The following is a 25,183-nucleotide window of genomic DNA, read 5'->3' as shown; positions in this document are numbered from 1 at the left end:
TCTCAGTTGACATGGAATTATAGAATAGTCTTCAAAAGTTAAGCCTAGTCAGAGCAACAGCAATAGTCCCCCCCCCAAAAAAAAAAAATTAAGAGAATATAAACAATCTATAGCCATCATATTAAAGCAAATGCCACAATATTAGCAAATCAAAATCCAACACTATTTATAGCGCTACATTTTCGTCAATATTTCACAAAATTACAGTAATCTAAATTAAAAGAAGAATATGAGTCATTGGGGGAAATTTGTGCCTCGACAAACTATTGGGACTGAAGGATGGATAAGTCACGGATATGTCTCAGTCTGACCTTTTTTAAAAGATAAATGTGGAATAATTCAGAGAGCTAGCGTGTAAAGTTGGATCAACATAGAGGTAGTATTACATATAACATTCCAAGGTAGATAATTCATGTTAGGATATAGCTTAGTGAAATTAAGGAATACAGTTGCTATTCACAGGTAACCCTTAAGAGTACAACGAGTAGACTCATCGCAATGATGGAGAAAAGTTTGAGAAGAGTCGGCTGAGAATAATACGATTTTACATTTCACAGCATATGGGAGAATACTAATGAAATGCACTGCATATTGTGTTGTGCTCTGCGTGAGGATTTGCTTGCACGTCCTGAAGAATCCTCGCATCTCTGCACGAGCCCACTGAGAGGATATTGCAAAAGTGATGAAGAATATTTAATTCGGCAGTAAATACACACGGAATATCTCAATGCGGTGATAAACAATATCCGGATAGCACCAAATACCATGAAAGAGCTTAATATCACGAGCAGATAGCCAAATCAGCTCATATGGGCTCAATGGAAGCCAATAAACAGAGGCACTCTGCCTCCTCTGACCTTCACTTCTGGTGGAGATCGGGGGGGGGCGATAAAAGCAGGCGCAACCTCAATAAAATCCAAACAATGGAGTAAAATAAATAGATATTAAATTAAAGCAGAGGCAATACTGGCTGAACTGCTGCTGGAATTTGAGAACAAAAGCTTCCTTGTGCAGTTTAATATTGTCTACAATCACCGCCTCGTGATACGTTTCCAATCATTTTCATCTCTTGCCTTCACGTATCAACACATATAATCAGTTTGTATTGGAACTTGCAAATGACTTGTGTGTGTGTGTGTGTGTGTGTGTGTGTGTGTTTAGATATTAAATGTGCCTCATGCTCCCAGTTTGGCCTCATTTCGGTTGGAGTTAATATCAAATTCATAATCTGTCTCATCTCCGACTGTCCGCCGACGAGGAGTTTACGGTGTCAAACATGGTCATGAGAGCGTGTTTGTCCGCCACACACTTCACACCGGCTGCATGTCGTGTTCTCTTAGGCATCGGGCTCACCGACTCAACGAATGAGCAGCTGCTTATTTTAGCGTCGTTATACATTACTGCTGCTGCAAGAGCCGCGTTGTCTTCGGCCTTTTGTCATGGGCTGAAATACAGGCCTACTTCAGGTCCACCGCATGCTTTAAGTGGTTTTCCCGGAGCCTTGCATCTACCGTTGCGCTGATGTTGTTTTTCACCTAATGCACCTGAAGAGCTCCGCTGTGTGTTCTGATGAGTTGCTGAGGGGGTTTTCAGGTCCCCTCTAAAGAGTAAATAGACTTCAGAGTTCATACTTGGCGGTGGGCTTAGCTACTGTATAATCTGGAGAATGAGAGTATGAATTTCATGTATTTGTCAGAATCGGACTGCTAGTACAAGCAAATGATATTCAATTTCTAGTTGAGTTAAAAAAAATTTAAAAAAAGAATTTTTCACGCTGGTGATATTTCCATTCTCAATCCTTCAAATCAAATATCTCATTTGCAGAAGTAATGGCTACACGGCTGATGCTCTGCTCACTAATTATTTTTTTTTTTGCTCATTTCCTTTGAATTATTAATATGAGAGATTCTCCATATGCTCTCAGAGGATTCTTGTCCATGCCTTTTCGAGAGAGAGAGAATTAGCAATTTTTTTTTTTTTTTTTTTTTTTTACAGTGACGAGTATGAAGAGCTTAACTGCCCCAATCAAACCGGGTGCTTTAAATCCCGTCTAATGGAGATGTTTCACAGAGGTCACAGCTGGATGACCTGGAGTAAATGATCTGGTCTCAATCCTCCGTATAATTATGACCGTTTCACCTGAAAACGCATGGGTGCTGAAAAGAGGTATTCAGAATAATACTCTATATATATTTTTTTGCTGAATGTAAAATAACTAATAATCCCACTGATGAAGTTAAAACGGTTAAACTTGGGCTCAAAAAATGAAGCGTAAAAAACCTTCACTGCGACTGGCCTGCCTCAGTAATTAGCTGTGCCGTATGAAGAGGTAATTTGTATGCTAAAGTTTAATTGTTCAATTATCCCTGGATGTGAGAGGAGGCCTTGATGCCATTTCATCATGTTTTGGAAATGGCGCTGAACCTCTCGTGCCACATATTGTAATGGTTGGCAATTATAGAGAGAGCCCTCTAACTAAGTCGATTGATGCAGGCCGGCCCCGCTGAAAGGCCTTCGCTACCTGCCGGGTGCAGTCGTTGGCAGTGAAGAGGCGGTCCAATCAACCCGCAGAGCTGAACCAGCCGGGCCCTCGCTGTGGAAGAGGACCTCGACCAGCTGCTGACGGACAGCATCAACACCAACTGTACAAGTACTGAGGAGGACAACATGTTAAAACAACATTATTACAAACACAACTAGAGATTAGTTGAGCATTTGTTGTAGCAAAAGAAGCTCACTTTTATGTCTTCAGGCTATAAACAGATAGGTGTGTGTGTGTGTGTGTGTGTGTGTGTGTGTGTGTGTGTGTGTGTGTGTGTGTGTGTGTGTGTGTGTGTGTGTGTTCTCGTTCTTTAACAATTACTACAAAGAATGAAGACGCCTAGTGTTGCCGTCTACAGGCTACAATGAAAGGCATCATTGAGTCTCAGAGTGTGGGTACAGCAGTATTACATACATTAATACCCTAATTGACTTTACAAAACAGGAGCCAAGTGTAATAAAGCAACAGAAATGATGATAATATTGTAAAAGAGACATTCTCTGGGGACACTGAATTGCATTATATATGCTTGCATGTAATCTGGGCTCTGCAGGAAGTTGGTAAATAGGAAATAAAATGGTGAATCTAATTTTGGATGCATGTCTTACATGTAATACATTTATCACGTATAGTTGCAGATCCGCAATCGGTTCCTGATGATGAAATGATTATGGTCCATTTCATGCTTTTCAAGGGCCCAGATGGGAATCCCGTAGACAATAGGGGGCCCTTCACTCTCAGCCAGCGTGTCAAGATTCTCATTAGAGTGCTAAATTGAACCATATGTGTCCAATTTTGTAATTACAGCTTCCTCCACAATGAGGAGGGACACACAATGTATCTGATAGAAAAATGTGTACTCTATTATTAAAGGCCACTCGGTTCACAACAACAACAACAACAATACAGGACGTGAGTTCATTTTTGGCTCTTACAACAGATCTGGTAAACGTAGTTTTGTATTTTGTCTAAACTTGGAGACGATAAAAAGCCGTCTTTGTGAAGATAGTTAAGCAACAATACAAAGTTACAGTAAAGGCCCAGCAGCTTTACATGAATACAACGCTTCACGACTCCAAAATCCAACAAGCTGACACATGAGTGATGAAATAATAACAATAAACATTTCATTTATTCGGCGCAGAGGACCACTTGAGTCGACTGAACCCTTGCCTGCTTTGGTCCCCCTGGCTGAGGGAAGGGTACGGTTCAGTTGTTTGTGTCAGTGTGTGGTTACGCTAACGCTAATGTGGTCGTGTGACTCGGGTGACATGTTGCACATGATGTTATTTTGGCAGCTCCCTTGTGGGTGAGGAGCATTTAGGGGATTTATGAGCGGCTCTGCAGCGCAACTCAAAGAGCTTTGCGCAAGGTTAATAAATGCATTAGAATACCATTTAAAATAAGATGTGTTTAATCTTGGAATTCCTTCTTTCTGTTTCCATTGACGGCCTTTTCTTGCCGAGAGACTTTTTTTTTTCTAAAAAGTATTTTACTTTGAAATATACTTGATTTTGACTCGGACTGCTGGGTATTCTCATTTTTAGCATTTGGCTAAACTCAGGAATGCCTTTCAACACTGGACACACACTGTGGATTATGTTCCTGATCACTTACCTTGGAGACACAAGAGACTTCTATTTTTGCCGGTTTATGAATAACAACCAAGAAGATTTTCAATCACAAAAACACACGAGCCAGTCTGATAAGCTCAAAGTTGGTAAAGTTTTCTTGTTCCAAACATCAGAAATGAAGAAAGTTGAACTAATAATACATTAATTGACGTCAGTGAAATGTGTTGGGTATTTCTGCCCGGGGGAACAGAGGATGACTATAGTGAATCTATATCTCGCTGTGTATTCAGATCCAGATTATTTATTTATTTATTTATTCATCAAAAAAAGAAATTGTTGATTTAGCGGGGTTGGTCGAGTTTCTGGTTATATAACAGCGGTTAGAGGTCAGGGTTCTAGAACAGTGTTTCATATTCATTGAGGTGATGGAACACTAAAAACATTCTTCTTCACTTGAATGGCAGGGAGCCTTTGGTTGATGAGTGATTTGTAGAACCAGAGGTATAACAACAGGTATGTTCAGCTCTCCCCAAACAGAAAATGTCCCTTTCATGTTCCTCCAACTTGGTACTCACAATCTGAAACAAGGGTGCAATTGTGGTTGTCACCAAACAATGGCATTCCCCCCCCCCCCCCCCCCCCCCCCCCCCCCCCTTTCTTTCACTCTCTAAAATTCCCCATATCATCCCGACACACAGATGAGCAATTTGTCTGTCATGAGGTCTGGGGGCCATTGACCCACTCTGGCCCTATTTCCCTGACAACACCGTTATTAGCGGTAAGCCGAGCCAGTGGCAAATGAATCTGCCCACTGTTCAGGAGGCCGGGGCTCTTTTCAGCGATTAATTTGATAAATATATTAATTATGAATCTGGATGACAGTACAATCAGATTGTCAGGCTTCCAGACTTGGCCTTTTGTGATAAGTCTGCTTTTGGAGATTGGGTCTCCTCGGGTTTCGGGAGCTGTCGTCCCCGGGGCTCAGCCTCTTATCAGCGCCTGACCCATTCACTGGGTAATTTCCTGTGTGTTGTAATTAAATGGAGGCTTTCTGATTGCAAGTGACTCTCTTTAAGAGGTGCTTCTTGGGTTTCAGGTGAAAGGGATATTCAATGGACCGTCTGTCTCCCCCTGCTCTCTGCAGGACTGGTATCTTTTTTTTTTTTTTTTTTTTAATGCGTCTGCTTATTGTCAAAATGTTGATTTACGCTGAAGAAGATCCTCCTCAAATCCTGTTTTAATGTTTGTCTATGGGTGTAATCCAACAGGGTTTCGTCAACATTGATTTGTGTCGTTGCTGCTGAGCCAACAGGTTAACTCTGCATTAAACCAGTTACACTTATGTGTCTGTTTATTGGTATGCTGGGATATTCTTGCCACTGTCGAGAAGCTGAAGAGATCCTCACGCTGGCCTGCTGACGGTGGATTATGGACACTTATTGTAGGAGCTGACTCTGCCCGTCCATCTCCCTGCTTGTACACCATTACATAACAGGCAGACAGACGTCCTGAGCCTGGCATGGGTTCCTGCAGCAGCAGCAGCAGCAGCAGCAGTCCTCTGTCTGTGTAGTCTGACAAATGGCTGCAAGGCAGTGCTAAGAGTAAAGCGAGAATAATGCTGGAGGCACCGCAGATCCAAATGACCTTATAGAGGTATAAAGTCTCTGTTAAAGCTGCACTGTAAAGGTGTTGTTGTTTACACTTTACTGCAGGAATGCAGGAGTTAACATACATTTGCATGTGCTTCCATAGGATGTTGTTCATGCATTTCTATAATCTTTATATATTTTATAGTGAAAGATTTGCAAATTTTTTGGAGAACCTGATGACAACCTGCATCTTATCTTTTGGTAAATTTAAAAAAAAGAAAGAAGTAATACTATAGAGGGACAACTCAGATTTACACACATTAAGTAGTGTGTGATATTGTCCTATTTCAGTCCCCTATTCTCAGGAGTGCAATCCATAGAAAGCTTGAATTAGCTCTGCTGCGCTGCGTCTGGAGGCACAAAAGGTTTCCCTGCCGCCCTCTTTCACTCCGAGGCCTATAATTAAAATCACGTTTTTGTTTTTTTTTCTTCATACGGCCGCTGAGCGACCATTAATTCAAAGAGTGGGAGCCATTATGGAGCTTGTGGCTCCCGGGGTAGCACTGGGGAAGAGGTGGAGCAGTGGCTTTTCAACATTAATGGCCGACGTGCGTGTGCGTGTGCGTGTGCGTGTGCGTGTGTGTTCTCAACAAGGAGTGAAGTGGCTTCATCCCAGCTGCAGAAGCAGGACAATGGCTCCCAAAACGCTGAAGAGATTAAATGGAGTTTTGTCTTGGGGTCCTTTACTCTGACCCGTGACATTTTAAGAGTGGGCTCACCTTTACTTGCCATCACTCTGTCCATAAAATCTGGAATATTTTTCTATTTTTAAATCACTTTTCAGGAGCAGAAGCACTTTATTTTATGAAGGATCCAATGTCTTTGTGCAAATATTTGGACTGAATCTGATACAGCGCCTTATTTCTTGTAGAAAGCCTCTTGGCTGAAAGTCCAATCTTTTGGTCACATTACATCATAATTCTGATATCCATGACAAGCAGACGTGCAATCTACAAATGCCACCCAAGGAGGCATGGACTATAAATAGGAGGGATTTTTGATGAAGTACACAAAATCCGCACTGACCTAGCTTTGCCACAAGGGGGAACCCCTGTTTTAATTTTGCTGCAGCGGCACTTCATCGCTCCTCCGTGGAATAACAGTTCAGCGGAGGCTTCGCGTCCGCTTGTAATACTGCCGTGTTTCACTAGATGGCAGCAGTGCACGGTTTAATGACTCATCATGACGATGAACTCCTGAGATAAACCCTTCTGTGAACAGACAGGAGCACACAGCTTTTGCTTTCAATCTGGACAACAGTGATTGCTAAACTGTTGAGCAGGACTGTGTGTGTATATATACTGTGTGTGTATATATATTGTATATGACTTGTAAACGAGGTGATAATGAGACATAATAACTGAGCCCCAATTCAAGGGAATGCAGCCTGTTCTGGTGCTAAATTTAAAATATGTTGTCGTGTGTTGGTAGCAGGCTCCATCACATTCCTTCAGAGACTTCATACTGCTTATGTTTGAGGAATCTGATCTACAGAGCTTCATATTTCACCATAAAAAGTCCTTAATGATGGTTACATCACTGCGTGCTGCTGGACGGGGGACACCAGAGGTTAATTGCAGTCTCCAGCAAGCTACTGTAGACGGAGCAGCTTCATGCAAACAGGGTAAAAAAAACAAAAACAAATTACACTCTGATATTCATGTAATCACGCTGATATGGAATTTATTTTACTGAAGCCAAAAATTCTGCTGTCATCTCCTTGTTGCATTCTGTTCACGCTGGCTATGATAAGCCCGGGAAATAAAAGAATAATTGCGCATTAGCGTTTGTAATTAAGGTTTCTCTCAAAGGTGAATAGAACACTAATGGAAATTTTCTGGGATTCATTAAATTACTGTGAAATCAAATTAGAGGAGTAAATTAATCCTAGCAGTGAATTAGATCAGTGAATGAGAACATTGACTTTTCAACACAAAGCAGGGGATAAGTAGGCATGATTGGTATAAAACACAGACGCACGGCAGGTCGTTGAGCTCACATGATTGTCGAGGATGTATGGAAACGGCTCCTCTTTAAGATGTCCGCATGTGCTACATTTACACGTAGGTGATGGGGGAGGCCATGCAGAACAAATTCACAGGAGCAAGAATCATTTTATTATCATATTTCATATCTCAGAGAGACAAGAGAAGTGCCATTAGCTCCTCGGTGCACGTGGCTTGTATTCCTAGATGCTCCTGCACATTGATTTATCCTCTCAGTGATGTTGCTGTATTTTCCAGGCATTCCCACAACAACACTGAGAAACTCTTGTCTGGTTGTTTTGCAGTGATGCACAAAGGAATGCATCTCAGAAAGATCACTTTTTTTTTTTTCTTTTCTTGAGTGCACCAAAGCGTTCCAGCATACTGTTCTTTCCTTTGAAACATAAACATTCTACTTAAGATTGATGATGATGATAAAGATAAAGATCAATACCAGTTTAAGTGCATGAGTATTTCCACTGCTTTGTCTATTATTAGTGTTGAGCTAAAGCAGCTAGCGGAGCAGAGGCTAGCCCAGAGGTGACGTCATGACTTCGGCTCTGGAAAATATGAAATAAGTCCTTTTTTTAAGTATATGCATGAGTAAACAGTCACCATTTTCTCAAAACACATTCTGATTTTTAATGTCAGGGGTTTTACGTCTAACTCCACAAGTCACCACGCCGCTGTGTTTCAGTGAGTTCATGCAACATGTTTTTACTCCCATCAGCCCCACTAGCGTCAGTTTTGGACGCGTTGGGGACGGCTTGTCGGTTTCCACTCGTTGCGTGTCCTTTCAAAATAAACTTCTTATGTTTCTTATGGGACACGAACAGGGGTTTTCTCAGTACGTGTCTTGTGTTAGTTTAACGATATGGGAGCGAGACCAGGTTGGTTTATCGCATGTTATTTTTTCAGTCAACATATCATTGTGAAGTTAGGTTGTCTAAAAGTATACTTTTATTTTGCTTCCCCCGTTTTGAACAATTGTTTAAATGTGTTTACTTCATAACTTGTTGTCTATTCACTCCTCCCAACAGAGCAATAGCCGTATTCCTGTGCAATACATTATGGATTTGTTGGATGCCTGCCTGTACTGTCTATGAAACGGGTTTCAGTTATAGTTCATCGGTTGCTGACTAACGCATGAATCACTGGATCTCAGACAGGAGACACAACCGGTCTATTAGAAAACTGAATTTCCCACTTCAAATGACTACCATATGATGTGTTTGAATCACAGAATGATCGAACTGGTGTCAGGAAGAAATATATTTTATTTCCCACTCCAGTGTAGAGGAGAAATTCAATCAAGTAAAAAGGCATATATATATATATATATATATATATATATATATATATATACAGTTTGTGCATTTCAATACAGTGAAAGCATGCACACTGGAAAGATTATAGACCATTTAATCCCCCACTGTATGTTTATCTGGACGTCATTACATCCAAACACGTCCGTCACGTCTGTGTCAAGTCCGACAGGTGACACTTTTGCAGGAGAATTGCTAGTAAGAAGATCAATACACTGCAGATTTATGTTTGCGTTCAGCTGTTTGGTGTGTAGCACAGGCATCGGATGATAATGATACTGTGAACTCATCTGTGAAATAAACATATGAAAGACAGAGAGCCTCTTATTTTGAGTTTGCTACATGACCTGGATTGATGCCTTCAAGGGTGAATGTGCAAAACCATCTTGCAAATCCCTCTAGTATGAAACTCACTGGGCCTTTTATCTTCTGTCAACATTGTCCAAAAAAAAATACGGCTTTTTCCTGTAAGGTTCAACAGTTTTACATAATTACGTCATAAATCGGACTCCACTCTACAGAAGCTGAAAAGATCTGCAGAACGCTGTCCAGCTACAGATGTAATTGCTCGGCTTTATGGTCCAAATATTAACAAAGAGGCTAAAAGCGATTTGTCAGTATACAGTAAAACACTGACATCCTGTCGTACTAAAATCTATTTGCAGCCTTGAGCATGTTGTCACATTGCCTTTAAATTAATTCCACAATGAAAAAATGAGCTTGCACATTGCCCAGTGAATGTATTAACAGTTTTCTAAATATCGTGTGCTGATGGCGAGCTCGGGCCTCGCTGCTGCGGTTTCCTCGACGTCGCCACAGCTGATGTGAAGCGACAGGGGGCTTCAGATTGTTCACGAGGGCTTTGGTGGTGCACCGCCCCAGCCAGTCGTGAGGACGAGGACATCGGCCTGTCATCAGGGAGGCTTTTCTAACGACGCCGCAGCGTATTGATGTAGCTGATTTCAGGTCATTCTGGATCATCTTATCTGTATGGTGGCTGGAGTAAAGGGACATCAAATGGAAATACTGTAGTAAAATAGTTGCTATTTATAAAGCACTTTTCATACAAGAGATGGAGCTCAATGTTCCTTTAAAAAAAGAAAAAAACAACAACACATTCAAACAAAATCAAACAATAAAAAGACAGTAGATGCTGATATATATATATATATATATATATATATATATATATATATAAGTGAAATGACCATTAAGAACAATACAAATCCGAGAATTTGTAAGAATAATTATAAGACAAATTAAATTAATAGTTTTTTTTTAATTGTTTAATTGAAGCATTAAAAAAAACACATGCAGAGAAGTATGATTGATAATTTTGTGCTAAGCTAAGTTAGCAGGCTACTTGGTGGTAGCTCAGTACCAGCTTCACAAAACGATCCATCGATCCAGCAGCTTTTGGACAACTTCTTCGACACTATATGTTGTTGTTGTTTTTTTAAAACAACCATGCAAGCTGTCACACCAGACTGAGCCCGTAAGCTGGTATCTCAGCATTACCGTTAGCAGTGTCAACACCTTCCCTTCACTCATTTCATTATTTAAATATACAGTGAGTGAGTCTTCACCTATGTGACCTTTAATGAGCCAGAAGGCCGCTGTGCTTCCAGTCAGCTCATACGCACTCTTCTGGGTTACATAACACGTATTCTCAAGTTTTACCGATTTTTGATTTACACCAAGTTCTAAAGTGAGTTCCTCTCAACTCAACATAGAAACCTTAAGTTGAGAGGTGTGAATGCAAGTGAGGAGTCTATACTCAAATGGGAGTCAGGAGAACGTGAGCTAAAGCACACGTCTAGATTTATAAATGTACGCCGGCCCGCCAATCCCAGGGAAGTCGAGTGTGGAATTGGAACTGGCAGAGAATTCAAATCCACTCTGTCACAGCAAAAAGCAGGAGAGCTGCAGGCTTTCTCTCATCCCACCGTCTCTCACAGTCAAGTCCTGCACTTGTTAAATCGTCTGACGAGGTATTATCTTCAAAGTGCAGATCTGAAGATTTGAGATGTCTTGCACACAAAAGGATGCCCTCAGAAAATCCAAATTTTAGTGATAAAAAACATCCACATTTGACATATTTACACACTGAAGAAGACAATCAACGGTAAAGAGTCTTTCACCTGGACTAAAATGTAGCCAGAGGTGAGCGATCGTTGAAGGCGGAGTGTAAGATTTGGAGGCATCTAGTGGTGAGGTTGCAGATTGCAACCAACTGAAACTTCTCCCGTGTGTCAAGCGTGTAGGAGAACCACAGCGGCTGACTGTAGTTCCTCTCTAGAGCCAGTGTTTGGTTTGTCCGTTCTGGGCTACCGTAGGAACATGGAGAATATAAACGGCTCATTCTAAGGTCATGAAGACACGGAGATTCTTCCTTTTTAACCAAACTGGTGAAAACAAGTCAACAAAGACGAGTCGATCGTTTTAGTTCACTGCTTCCAGCTTCTCAAATGTCAACGTCTCAATGTTTCGTGATGGACGGATGATGAAATCAGTTCGGGAAAATGACTATTTCCCTGGCAGTTTAGACGTACTCAACCAACAACAGACAAAGCAGATGCTTTGCTGCGTTCATTCAACGTGATATCACCTGAGACCAGGCGGCGTCAAAAGCCCCAATGGTGTCCACCTCCAGTCAGGCCTCATTCTGCTGAGACGTAACGCTCTCCTCAAATCGAGCCTCTTTCAGGCGGAACGACATGAGGACATTTAGTATCTTTGGGAAAAAACAGCCTCCATATTTATCGAAAGCTATTTCCAGACGCCGTCTAATGTGTGCACGGTGTTTAATGGGGATCTGATGCATCGCTAACATAAAGCTCAACACTTATTTTTTGTCAGGAAAACTTTGCAAGCTAAGATCAACAAAAATCATTCACGAGCACAACAAAGCACACGCAACGATATATTTTTAGAATGACTTTTTACGCAAACGTTATTGTCTATGGAGCTGGCATTTGATGATGAAAAGAATAATTAAAGTGATGCCTACAAGAAAAAAGAAAGCCGCTCTTGCATATGAGATCAACCGGTGGCTCTGTGCCGATAAGGCCTCTGAACTGACAGGAGAGAGCTGCACAAGCAGTTGCATGAAAGTGCTCAGAGTGTGCCTTTTTTTTTTTTTTTCTCTCTCCAAAGGCTGATTGCCCGCATCGCATGTGCAAAATATAATGCTGGTAATGCATCCATCATAGCCAAAGCCTCACTCTGGGCAAAGATGGTGCTGCGTTCCAGCTTTAATAACAGCCAGCAGCTGGCAGGGTTGTCTGTCCTTTCCCCTGCAGCCGCCTTCTCTTTGCATCAGGAGCAAAACATGAGCCCTTGTGCTCCACAGACACCATTACAGGATGCATTTTAATGAGCCACCTTTTTTTTTTTTTTTTACAAAGGAACGTCTCCCTTGGTTTTCTCCCCTGTTCACCTTTTTTTTTTGCCACCCGGGAGAGAAGGAAGAGAACACGGTGGCCTGCATAGTGTCACATCTCCACAGTCAAATGGAAATGTGCACGCGTGTTGCAGCAACAATAACTCTTTCCGCCCACACACTCTCACTCTGACACCCCCCCCCCCCCCACCCCCCCACCCCCCACACACACACCCACCACCCCTTCTCGCTTATCGCAGCCACATCCAGCACCTCACCCTTTACTCCGGCGCCTTAAGTGTGTTCTCACGTGCCGCAGCACACTCCGATGGGTACCACGCTTCAGAGGGAAAGATTCTCCACGTTCAGGTCCAGAGGGGCAGCTGAGTGCGGGGGCGTTCATCCGGGCTTCCAGGGGAACGGAGGATGTTGCTCCTTATCAATCTGATGAAGCAGACTTAATTAGTAGAGATATGTACGCAAAAGCATGAGGTTTGATTATCAGTTTGATTTCAAAATGAATGCTTGATTAAATGAGCCAGAGTGGAAAAATAATGCTTTTTTATCAACTTTTTAAATTTTTTTTATATATATTTGAATTCAAATATGTGCTTCTCAACAGGATATTATGTGTTGCCTGTATTGTGTCTACTGTCATGACACTACAGCTGCAGGTCAGATCATTAAAGAAGCAAAGAAAATAAAAAAAAATCACATTGAACACGCCACACAATAGTGGCATCATTTCATATGCATGGAATTATAATGAAATATGAATGAAAAATTGTGTTCCAAGTAAAAAAAAAAAAAAAAAAAAAAAAAGTAATTTACTGTTAAATCTTTTTTGACTTTTTTTTCCTGCAAGTTTGCAGGGAATCGCTGCATCCCTTTTTTTTACTAGTAGGAATCCCCATTTGACTCGTGCATGTTCTCCGTGTTTCACCGTTTCTCAGAGGAGACGGGGGAGAGATCAAGTAGCCCACACACTGTGTGCAGTGTGTGCGGAGGGGTGATGCCTCGGGAGCGCATCACAGGACGACAAAACCCCACTGCAAGACGCAGTGCCAGAAGAGAGCCGCTTTGGCACGAGAGCTGGTTTCTTGTAGTTTAAAGGGGAAACGAGGGGAGATCCTATCTCTACGAATCCCCAAAACGTACTTCTTATCATGCCGGAATCCTCCTGATCATCTTTGCTGGCTTGCGCACAGAGACGTGTAGTGGAGAAGGAAAAAAAAAAAAGGGGAACTCCACCGGTGGAAAGATCTGGGGATGCATGGACACGGTTACGGGTGATTAATGCCGTTCTGCAGCCGCAAAACAAGACTGGATATGCGCACAAAAAGTGGGGATAAGTGAGTTTCGGGGGCCCACAGGATGGGCACTGCGGAGGTGATCCTCTCTGTGTTGGTGGTTGTGATTATCATAGTGTCGCTGCTGTCCAACGTCCTGGTGCTGATCTGCTTTCTGTACAACCCGGAGATCCGCAAGCAGGTCCCAGGTCTGTTCAACCTCAACCTCACCTTCTGCAACTTGTTGCTGACCGTGTCCAACATGCCGCTCACTTTGGTGGGACTTGTCAGCGAGGCGCAGCCGGGGGGAGACGGCTTCTGCCAGATCGTGGGCTTCCTGGAGACCTTCCTGTCCACCAACTCGATGCTGAGCATGGCAGCGCTGAGCATCGACAGGTGGATCGCCGTGGTGTTCCCCCTGAGGTACCACTCCAAAATGCGCCACAGAGACGCGGCGTTTGTGCTCGGGTACACGTGGGCGCACTCCATGTCCTTCTCCACGGTGGCCACCTGCTTCTCTTGGGTGGGATACCACCGGCTTTACGCGTCCTGCACCCTGGCCAACCCGAGGGCGAGCAGTCGGACCCAGTTTATTATCTTCACCGTCTTTTTCCACTCCTTCACATTTTTCCTGTCTTTTATAGTGCTGTGTGTCACATACCTCAAAGTGCTTAAAGTGGCAAGGTTTCACTGTAAGCGGATCGACGTTATTACAATGCAAACTTTGGTGTTGCTGGTGGATATACACCCCAGGTGAGCTGTAGCTTATTATTCCTATTTGTATTGCTCTGCATGTTAACCCTAAACCAATCTGTACTGTAGACTCACATTTGGAGTCAAGATTGCTCAGCTGAAAGAGAGCATTTAGGGGGAAAAAAAAGAACAAAGTGTACAAATCAACCCTCTGATCTTGTCCCCCCCGGAGCAGTAAGTGTAGTTGGAGCCATAATTCCTTTTCATATTGATTTTCGAGCCTGACATGTTGCAGTTAATGATGCTTTGCCATCTTTGCACTGACATGTGTCCTCAGTATTCAGAGGGGATTCTATTGAGGACCAATATGGTCTCTCTCTGTCTCTCTCTCTGTCTCTGTCTGTTTGTCTGTGTTTGGTTACATACTGTAGATTACTGTCAATACGGTGCATGCTGGCGTTCTAACTCCTGCCTGTCTTAACTCACTGGTGACCTCCATGTCGTTAAATATGACTTGGAGCAGTGTGTCACCATGACATCACAGCCTTGGTGCACTTAGGCTCGCACACAAAAACTGTTGTAATTGTAATTCTTGAAGTGGGGATCCACACTTCGGGTCGCATCAGTGCACCACAGCTCAGCCTCCCATGTATATAACCCCTGCACAACAGAAATACAAACAGGAAGTTGCACCCACTCCTACTGTAGCTGTCCTTTTAAAGATATTTCTAGGGACACTTTTGTGGTCTTTCCTCAATGTGTGCCACTTGTGTTTTCCAGTGTTCGCCAGCGTTGCCTGGAGGAGCAGAAGAGGAGACGACAGAGAGCGTCAAGGAAGATCAGCACCTTCATCGGCACCTTCATGCTGTGCTTTGCTCCCTATGTGATCACAAGGTGAGAGAGAGAGAGAGAGAGAGAGAGAGAGAGAGAGAGAGAGAGAGAGAGAGAGAGAGAGAGAGACCCGTGCAGGCAGGTTAGAGGGAAACCACGCTGGCACACTGCGGCGTACGCAGCCCTTTTGTTCTGCTGGTATCCCCCAAACCTCCCTCCTCTGCTGTCACCCCCCCCCCCCCCCCCCCACCACCACCACCACCTCCTCCTCCTCCTCCTTTCTGCCTCCTCTCTGCTTACTCTCCACACTGGACAGAGTTGGAAGATGAGATTGGCTGACCTTGTGATAAGTAATATGCCTCCGCTCTGCTGTTGCTGCTGCATTAGCACTTTTCTCCTCAAGCTCGATCTTGTGCATCAGTTAGTTAGGCGGAATCCACGAGCATCAATCACTGGAGAAGAGAGGATGTCGCACGAGGCCATAGGGTGTAAGACACATAAGTGACGTACGAGTGGACATATGACAACAAATATATATATATAATGTACATGCAGGGAGAGGAAAGAAACCTAAGAGAAAACATCAAAGATGCATGAAGATTACATAAGACTGTAAGACTTCGACTGTCAGTTCTCCCCAATTACATAAAAAATAATGTCCAACTTCTCATTTTGTTCACCTCACTTCAAACAGTTTTACAAAGAACACATTATCCAGAGCAACAGGGACAGTTGTTAAGAAGATGTTGCCGACATCCTCAAAATAAATTGCATTCTCCTTCATTGTGTTTGGGTGGAGGCAGACGTCTCAGAGAAAGGTAGGCGTAAGACCTGGACACATAAAACCAGATTAGTCTGCATGGCTGGGTACCAATGAGTCAGCAAGTTATTGAGTAAATCAAATACATCTGTGGCCCAAACCCATACCACTTGAAAATACAAACAATTTTGGATCTATGTTGGGTTTTTTTAAAGTTTAATTTGCAGTGACATCTGATGTCACAGATATTGTGTCATTTCCTGTTGCTATTACGATTTATTATGCAAAAACAGGATCTGTGGATGACCCTGATGAAGACAACAGTCCACAGCGCGTCGTTCTAAACCACAAAGTGGTTCAACGAACTGTCGCTGGAGTTTTGACCTCTACACTAACTCTACAACGATGCCAAATACTAATCATCACAGTTGGTATTGCAAAATATGAACAGGAAATGACCCAATATGTGCGACTTCAGATGTCCGTCAAACTACAACTCTAGCAGATCACTGCGAGTTAAACATCCACAATTCAGTCGACTTATTTTTCAATAATGCGGTCTCTGAAATCGAGTGTCTGTCTGGTCATAGTGTACTTTATCTCCAGTGGGGACACACTATATGAAGCAGGTTTAAAAGGTTGTGATATGGACTATTTGATTTTGTAATTTAGGTTAACTGACTCTTTTTATGAAATCATTTCCAACAAATGAGAAAAAAAGATGAAGATTGGATGTCAAACAGGATATGAATTAAGTTGTATCTTGTAAATATCTTTCATTACCATCTGAAATGGAAGAAGTTGGGAAAAAACGTGGTTGCCATAAATGCAGTTTCTCATGCATTCAGGCAAAGAGACAGTCTCTTGTGTTTATCTGTTGTGGCAGTAATGAATGGCCATAGCGGCCATGTACAAGCTCTCATTCTACAAATGGCAGTTTACTAATTACAGCATGCATATATTATGCTAAAAGCTCCTGCACTTGCCTCTCTGATGCCATATTTGTTGTAAGGGTCATCGTGTGAACAGCAAGAGCCTCGCTGTGCGCCGTGGCGGCTGACTTAACCTGCTGTTGGCTCTGGTCCTGTGGAGTATCTGATGGCTATATAAGGCCAGCGTTAATGTGCTGACAGAGCTTGATTGTGGACTGAATAATCATACAGAGTGCAGAAGAAGAAGAAGAAGAAGAAGGATCAGCCAATTTTTTTGTTACGTTTTATGACACCATGCGTGGTAAAATGATTTTATACAATTGTGTGACATCACCAATTGTATGTCTTTGAGTCACATTTTGATGCGGACAACAGGAAGAGCTCATCATCTGCCCTTTTTTAAATACAATATACAGTATTTCCTGACAGCTGGAAGAACTCACTGCCCCTCTGTACTTCATGGTTTTCTGCTTAGCCCTAAGTCTAACACCGTATTAAATATCAATCCGAGTTAATTGGCTGGTTTTCAGACACTCGTTACTGCTATGACAGGTCCGTTTTATTCTTCCAGTGCTGCCTTTATTCTTTTTTTTTTCTGACATTTATGCTGCTGGCTGCAAATGAGAAGTGAGATGAAACGTATAGTCTCGTGCTGTAAATCCACACACATGAGAGAAGGAGGGCAAAATGACACGCAGTTTCACTTGATTGCTGCCTCCATTTTCATTTTCACAATAACGTAAGACATCATCTTTACATAACTAAAGGAGAAAGAGAAACCCTCTGCTCCCAACGATAAAAAAAATAAATAAAATGTGTGCAACAGTGTCTTGCAAATGCATTTCCATTTCAGCATAACAAGCTCAGGGCATGCACGCCTTTTCAAGCTTGTTGGCTCGCCTCCCCCATCGCTCTCCCTCGCTCACCACCCTCTCTTTATGCTTGCCTGCAGGATTGTGGAGTTATTTCCAGCGGTGCCGATCAACCCCCACTGGGGAATCGTCTCCAAGTGCTTGACTTACAGCAAGGCCGCCTGCGACCCCTTCGTGTACTCCCTGCTCCGACACCAGTACAAGAAGACGTGCGCCGACATCATCAACAGGCTGCTGAAGCGTAGCTCCTTGAACGCTTCCGGGCGTGGGCACGAGACCCAAGTACGCAGCGTAGCCGCCGCAGAGTGACGGGGACTGAGGGTCGACCCCGGCTACCGTCGGGGGGGTGGGGTGGGGTGGGGTGGGGGGGGGACATGTGGCTGATTTATCTTCGATGAAGAAGAGAACTAAAAGGTTGTTCCCGTCCACGTCTGCTTAAATTTGGTCTGACAGGCCCCCCCCCAAAAAAAGAGAAATGTGACGATACAGACAAGGGCAAATCCTCGCACAGGGATACCACTGTGCTTGCATACTGAGTTCCCAGAACAGCAGATCAGTGCAGTGAGCTTGAGGAGACAATAAGCAACGGCAGGTTTCACATCCACCTGGAGAGACAGATGTGCTCATCCAAGAAGAAGCACCAGTTTGTAGCCTCATTGTGGAGTCTTTCGGTCCGATATAAGACACACTGTTGTTATTTTTACATTACTCTGGTATATAGTCATATTATCTTTAACAAAAAAAACAAAAAGGATAGGAAATGGCTGTATGTTTTTTTTTTTTTTAGTGTTTGGAAATGATATGATATGTGTTTGGAAATGATATGATAATGTACAGTATGTAGCACTGAAAACTAGCCTAACCAAAACGTGTCAGTCCCCAAATTGTATTACAGATGAAAACATTTAGGCTCAGGTTATTTCAGACTTGACGGGGTCAAACACACTCCTGATTCAACACATTTAAAGTACTTTTATTTTTGTAGTCGCATTGCCTTTTTGTAGTGTAAGGGCCAATGGAAAGGATACAAAAGAAAGAAGAAGAAGAAAAAAGCGTGTCTTTCTGTGTTTCACGAGCGCAAAAAAACATTGCCATCGTTTTGAAACAGGCCTTCAAACCGGCTGCCTTTGCCGTCATGACGACTGACGCGTGCCCCTCAGGTTGTTTGGTCAAGTGAAGCGTGGTCGACTGTACTTGTGCTCGCGGAGAGGGAGCGACCCGTAGAGACTGCACCACGCTTTCTCACACATTTGGGCTACATGGAAGAGAAAAATGTAAAAAAAAAAAAATACTAATGGCATCTTGTGATATACAGTATGATAGCAATGACAGAAGCAGTCTCTGACTTCTGTTGCATTTACACTGTTTTTAGGACATATGTATATGTTTTTTAATGAGATGGATATCTACAAAAGGATGGTATTATCACCTTTTTACTCTCACTTTGAATATATAGATATATTGTATATTTATTGAGTCCCATTGCTTGTACAGTGAAGTAGTTTCCAGGTCTCCTTGAAGACCTATAAGCCCAAGAGTCCTCTTGACTGACAAAGTGTGATCTGTTGTACCTTTAACATTCGGTTTTTTTTTTGTTCTGTATCAGAAGACAGCCAGCTCTGTATCAGAGGGCTTTTGACTGGGCTCCACTTGATATATATATATAGATAGATATATATATATATAGATATATATATAGATAGATATATATGACTTGCTGTAGATAGAGGCGCTTCAATGCCGTAGTTCATGGTGGATACACAGTGTGTTTAGATGGGGCCAACAGTGAGATACTGTATGTATCACACTGTGCCAAATCTGATCAATGACGCCCCAGTGAGCCAAGTATTAGTAGCCTGCAGTTCAATTTTTCTAAAAAAAACAAAAAAAAAAAACATAAGATAGAAACAAATATTTATGTTTATTGATGATTGATGGGTATTTTGTGTTCACAGGTTTAAGGATCTAATGACAATACAGAGGAGAAATGGTTGTCTTGGACATATGATGCATTGCCAAGTACTGTATGACACTCCAAGACAGCAGATGCCTTAACTTATATATATATATATATATATATGATGGTTTAGAATTTTTTTTCCATTCACAATATGAACAATATAGATGTATAGGTAGGGTCAATCATTGCCTTATTCACTTCTGTTCATCAACACATCTGTATTTCTGTACCCTCGTCCTGCTTTCCATCGTAATTTTCCGCTGATGTTTTTTGCACTGATGTAGTCTTTTTTTTTTTTTCTCACATGATTATTCGGTGGAAAAACAAGCTAAACACGAAACAATATACTGTGTGGACAGATTTAGATAAATGACAACGTGAAAAGTATTTTTTTGGTGTCTTTTTGATATGCGTACACGTAATTTATGACGACGCCGTATATTAGTTTTGAGTGTTACAGAATATGCTGCTTTCAACATACAAATTGAGCTTGAACTGTTGTCGATAGGTCTCAGTGAACTGAGTGTAATATACCTCATGTTTGTTATGGTAACTGAGTTGGCTGCCTGAAGTGTTTTTGTTATGTACTACCTAATTTATTAAACCACTGGCTCGATGCTGCTGCTGCTGCTGCTGCAGATGGCCGGGATGACAAACGGTTCATGACAGTGATGATGATGATGATGATGATGATGATGAAGACTGCTGTTTCCACCTTTGAATAATAAGATGAGGATATCTGGTTTTGATGGTGGCGATGGACATTTTAAATTCCTGAATTTTGAGACGACTTAATGTGGTTTTCGGTTGTGCACCTCGGGTCGACCTCTGGATACAAAACCTAAAAACAAAGTCATTCTGTTAGAGTTCAGCAACTACGTCTCACATGGAATATGCTGTTGTTGAATACTAACAAATATTTGTTTTACTTGAGTAAGAATAATGAATTACCTGAACTTTACAATGAAATCTTACAATGAAGGCAGCCATTTTTCTTTCTTTTTTTTTATCTCCGTTTCTCTAACTAGCAAACTTTTCACAAATATTCACTGTAGTGAAGGTATGCGTCACTCAAATATAATGGAGTGGCTTTTGTTTGTTTTTTTATGTGTTTTTTATTAGTTTTCGGACAACAGTGGAGCTACGACACTTCATAAAATCAACACAACTTAACCAGAAAACCAGAAAAAAAGGTCGGAAACTGGTGATGAATCCGTTGCCGCAATCACGTCTTTCAAGAAACAAACGGGAAAGATTTGACAAGAGTGAGTCAGCTTTCGTGTCCGCAGCAATTCTGACTGTTTTCCACCTGCAATCAGTCTGAGCCAGAGGAAAGCGATTTCTCTGTTCACACCGCAGCACAGGTGGTAATGAAACAACATCAGTGGCTGGCTGAGTTGGCCGAGTCTGAGGCTTCTGTACGCCGCTTCACACCCCCAGGAGCACAGTGATTATCTTCAGGTGGGTGGCACTGACGGTATCACGCGGCTTAATCATGGTTGGCCTCAACCCACTTTGTCAATTGACGCCCCCCCCCACCCACCCACCCACCCCCGAGTGAGAAATAAACCACAACTCGAAGCGAAAAAAAAAAAGTGGACGTCTCTCTCTTTAAAACAAAAGGAATGTTTTCTCTTCAGAACCCTTTCGACTTCGGTTCCAGGAATCAAAAGCGGCTAAAGTTCCACTCCTGCTGATTTAGCACAGCGATGCAGTGAAGATGAATTTTCCTCCTAAAATGTCGTGAACGTAAAATGACACATTCATCCAGTCATTGGTGAATTAGCGTAGAATAGCATCTATTTTGACAGGTACTGAGAAAAACGACAAAAAAAAACAAGGGTATGAAAAGGCCAAAGAATGGCTGTTTGTTGGATTTTATTCTGCTTTAAAAATATACAAATAAAAAGACTCAAATGAAGACTATGAATGCTGATTTGTGTCAATCAAACCCCACCAGACCTCACCTTGGCTATTGCCTCCACACGTGAATTTGAGTGAATTGTGCTTCATATATCAATAAACAAAAAGCATGTGGTGCTCATTATCGTTTCTCTCCCATATGTCACCATATGCTTTCTGTTTGACTATGCATATGCTCAGTTATGACATATGGGGGGGGGGGGGGGTGCTGCTCTGAAATGTCACTATACTTCCACCAAGTAGGTTTATTTGTTTGGTTTTGTTTGTGTTTTGCAATCTTAATAATGATCATATTTTATGAAACCTAGAGGGAAGTTGAACTGGTTCGTACTTTATGCAGATTAGGGCCCAGTAGTGTTTGAGGCAAATGTATGGTGGATGAATTTACACCCAAAGAATTTCACTCAAATAAAATGGTGGACAGCGAACACGACGCACTGAATATAAAATAGGCTATGCGCTCTAATACCCATGCTACCATATGATTTGGTGCGCCAGAAAAAGATTTAATACGTCAAATTCTATACGCAAAAAAAAAAAAAAAAAAAGTACCAGGATGTCATACTGCACCAGGTTGCATTTTGCAAGGCAGCATATACGTCTCTGGCTATTCCGACCCACAATCCTCTGCGCAGCGGAGAAAGAGTTCAGGGTGCAACGTCACGAAGAAAGAACGAAGACGGCCCCTCTCGTCTGGTTCCTCTGCTGTGTCTTGTTGTTTTTGCACACCTGATAGGGGATTAATCAGTGGCATTGGATGCACCTGGGCCCAGTGTGCCCCATGCATACGAGCTTAAGCAGCAGAAGCCGAGACATCTCCTCTCACCCCCATTATCTGCGTTATGGCTTTTGGCGTCTGTTCTGTCTTTGTCGACACATCCACTCCCTAAACTAACTGAATTTCTCCTCGCCATTTATTTGACTTATATTGACTTACTCTTTGGTCGATAAATCACTTTTATTTGATAAGCATAACTGTGTGTCTGCCATTTTTGTTACAGTTTTTAGAGCGGGGCTGCATGCAACAGCTAGTACTTTATGAGGGCGGATGCAGTATAGATACTAAAAAGTGAATAAAAGGCGAGTGATCTCAAAGGGTCTGTGGGTGTTGGGTAACTTGCTCGCTGTCCCTCTGAGCAGAAATGTAATTAGCGATAACTCCAAACACCCGTGATTTGGGCAGAGGGCTAATCAGCACAAAGCGCAAACACCTGTCTGAGTGTGCGCGCGAAAGGCTTTTAATACATCTGGATGAATATCTGGATTATGTTTTTTTCTGACAGGTGCATATATATATATATATATCGGCTGTGGGGGATCCTAACAATTTGACGGTATTTCAGCAAGACGTTTGCATATGTGTAATACATTATCATGCTATGAAGATAGTAATATTTATTTATCCAACTAAATATCACCAAGACGACCTCTCGTGCGGCGGCACTAAATCCAGAGCATCCAGCTGTTGTGCGATGACGTCGGGTGGAGTCGGTTCGCTCGTTACCTAAACCTGTCACATCTGCGCCGGAGCTCGTCTTCGCTGTTACTCGCTCGTACTGCGCACGCGCTGCTGATCTGTGGCCCAACTCACACCAGCAGGTAACGGAGATACTCACGCGTTTTTGTCATCATCAATGAGGATTTGTTGTTGTTGAGTTTCTTGACAGGTTCACAGAGCAAGCAAACATTTAGCAGAACGGATAATTCTGTTTATCACAGCCTGGGTCTTATTTTGTTAACTAGCACGGCAGCTGTGTTATTTGCAGAAAAATCCATGCTGTCTAATGCATTTGTGTCCGGCTAGCTAGTGACCGGAGTAAGGTGCTACTGGCAGCTACAGGTGTGGTTTGTGTGTGTGAAGAGGTGACTCTTCTAAACAACAATGGTGGATCCTCAAGAGACTATAGCGTAGATTCTACAATGGTTTTTATTCCCTGAAGGAAGAGCAAAGACTGACACTGAGGGCTTTTCTTGAGGTCCTGTCCTGACTGGCTTTGGCAAGAGTTTGATTGACAGATGGTTCGTCCAATCACCTGCAGAGTATTTCTTGAAAGCCCTTCTCCAAACTGCTTCTCAGATGGTTTCATGCAAACAAACCATCTGGTGTGTCAACTTACTTATTTTGAGCCTCTCTAGCAGCGTGGCCCTGGAGATGGCAAATATCTTAGCAACGATTGGATGGATCGTGATGAAATTTTTGACATTCATGGTCCCGGGAGGATAACGTCTTTTGCCTCTAGCGTCGCCACGAGGTCCACGTTCGTTACGTTGTGTGAAATAACAGCTATTAGATGGACTGCTGTGAAACGGTTGTACTTTGTGTTTTAATTGGCAAATGCTGTGTCGGAACCTTTAAAAACTTTTCAACTTCAATCCTCCGCTTGCTGATCTGGTTGTCGTCTTTGATGTCCATCGAGCCAGCAGAGAGTCTAATCTGTCTCAGAGGCTCCGGAGCCGCAGAGGGGGGAGAGAGAGAGAGAGAGAGAGAGAGAGAGAGAGAGAGAGAGAGAGAGAGAGAGAGAGAGAGAGAGAGAGAGAGAGAGATTAAGAGCCAGTTTACCCAACGCTTGCATGGCGACTCGCTGTGATATCAAGGCCCGGGCCCTCGCAACGCTTCAAAGGCTGGACCGACTTCTGAAGAAGCGTTGGCCTTTCAACCGCTGACGAGGTCGGCTGGTGCCTGTGTCTTCCCACATATCTGCGCGGTATCACAGCTGCAGGCCACAGCGGCCGCACATCACACCCTGCACACTGTACACCCCCCCCCCCCTCCCATCACACCACGATCCACACCCACTGTAACTCACTTCCTGTCGACCATGTGGGATTGGACCTGAATTTGTCTTACTATTAATCACCTCTACTTAATGGTCACCCTGACCTTTTTCAGTAAATGTGTGGCTTGTTTTACCCCCAAAAACAGTATATTACTGGGAAATGAAGATTAAGATGAAGTCTTGTGTATTTATCCTAACTGTGTCAGACGTCTCACATCTGGTTCCTCAAGCACAACCGCATCTCTTCTCTGCATTGCAGGGAAATCATACATTTTATTACTTTGATTTCACAGATATGCGAGGTTGTGACATGATGTAGCCACTTTTAAAATTGTGCGATGCACTTGGATGGAAACCTGGCTATATTGTGTCACGATTAGCTTGTCAGTTCATACAGGAAATGAAAATGCAGAGATGGAACTTTGTCTGTATGACGTGTACATTTTGAGTCACCGGTTCTAGTACAGAGCTGCAAAAAGCCTTTTAATATTAACGAGCTCTGACATGTCCTATTCCCCAGCGCTCTGCGGTGATGACGGGTGTGATCCTCTGATCAATAACCTTTTGGAGGAGGAGATGTGAGGTAGAGGTCCTCATATAATTGCATGCTGGCAGGAGAGAAGGAAGGCTGCGTTGCGTTGTTGTCAGAATAAGCCGGTGATCCATAAAAGCCCCAGCAGAGCTCGGAT

General features: G+C 42.7%; 1 protein-coding gene across 1 annotated transcript; it reads left to right on the top strand.

The window, feature by feature from the left end:
• The first annotated feature begins 13,509 nt into the window (after nucleotides 1-13,509).
• Nucleotides 13,510-21,631, top strand: LOC137892074 (G-protein coupled receptor 26-like). The gene is made up of 3 exons (XM_068736975.1): nucleotides 13,510-14,499; nucleotides 15,220-15,333; nucleotides 17,915-21,631. The coding sequence occupies exons 1-3, from the start codon at nucleotides 13,832-13,834 to the stop codon at nucleotides 18,141-18,143; spliced, it is 1,011 nt and encodes a 336-aa protein (XP_068593076.1). The 5' UTR covers nucleotides 13,510-13,831; the 3' UTR covers nucleotides 18,144-21,631.
• Nucleotides 21,632-25,183: the final 3,552 nt, after the last annotated feature.

Source organism: Cebidichthys violaceus, unplaced genomic scaffold (assembly GCF_023349555.1).
Source record: "Cebidichthys violaceus isolate CVI_PGR_0920_01 unplaced genomic scaffold, fCebVio1.0.p SCAF_74, whole genome shotgun sequence".
Classification (NCBI taxonomy): domain Eukaryota; kingdom Metazoa; phylum Chordata; class Actinopteri; order Perciformes; family Stichaeidae; genus Cebidichthys; species Cebidichthys violaceus.
Note: the sequence above shows the minus strand (reverse complement) of the source record. Positions and strands in the feature narration are given on the sequence as shown.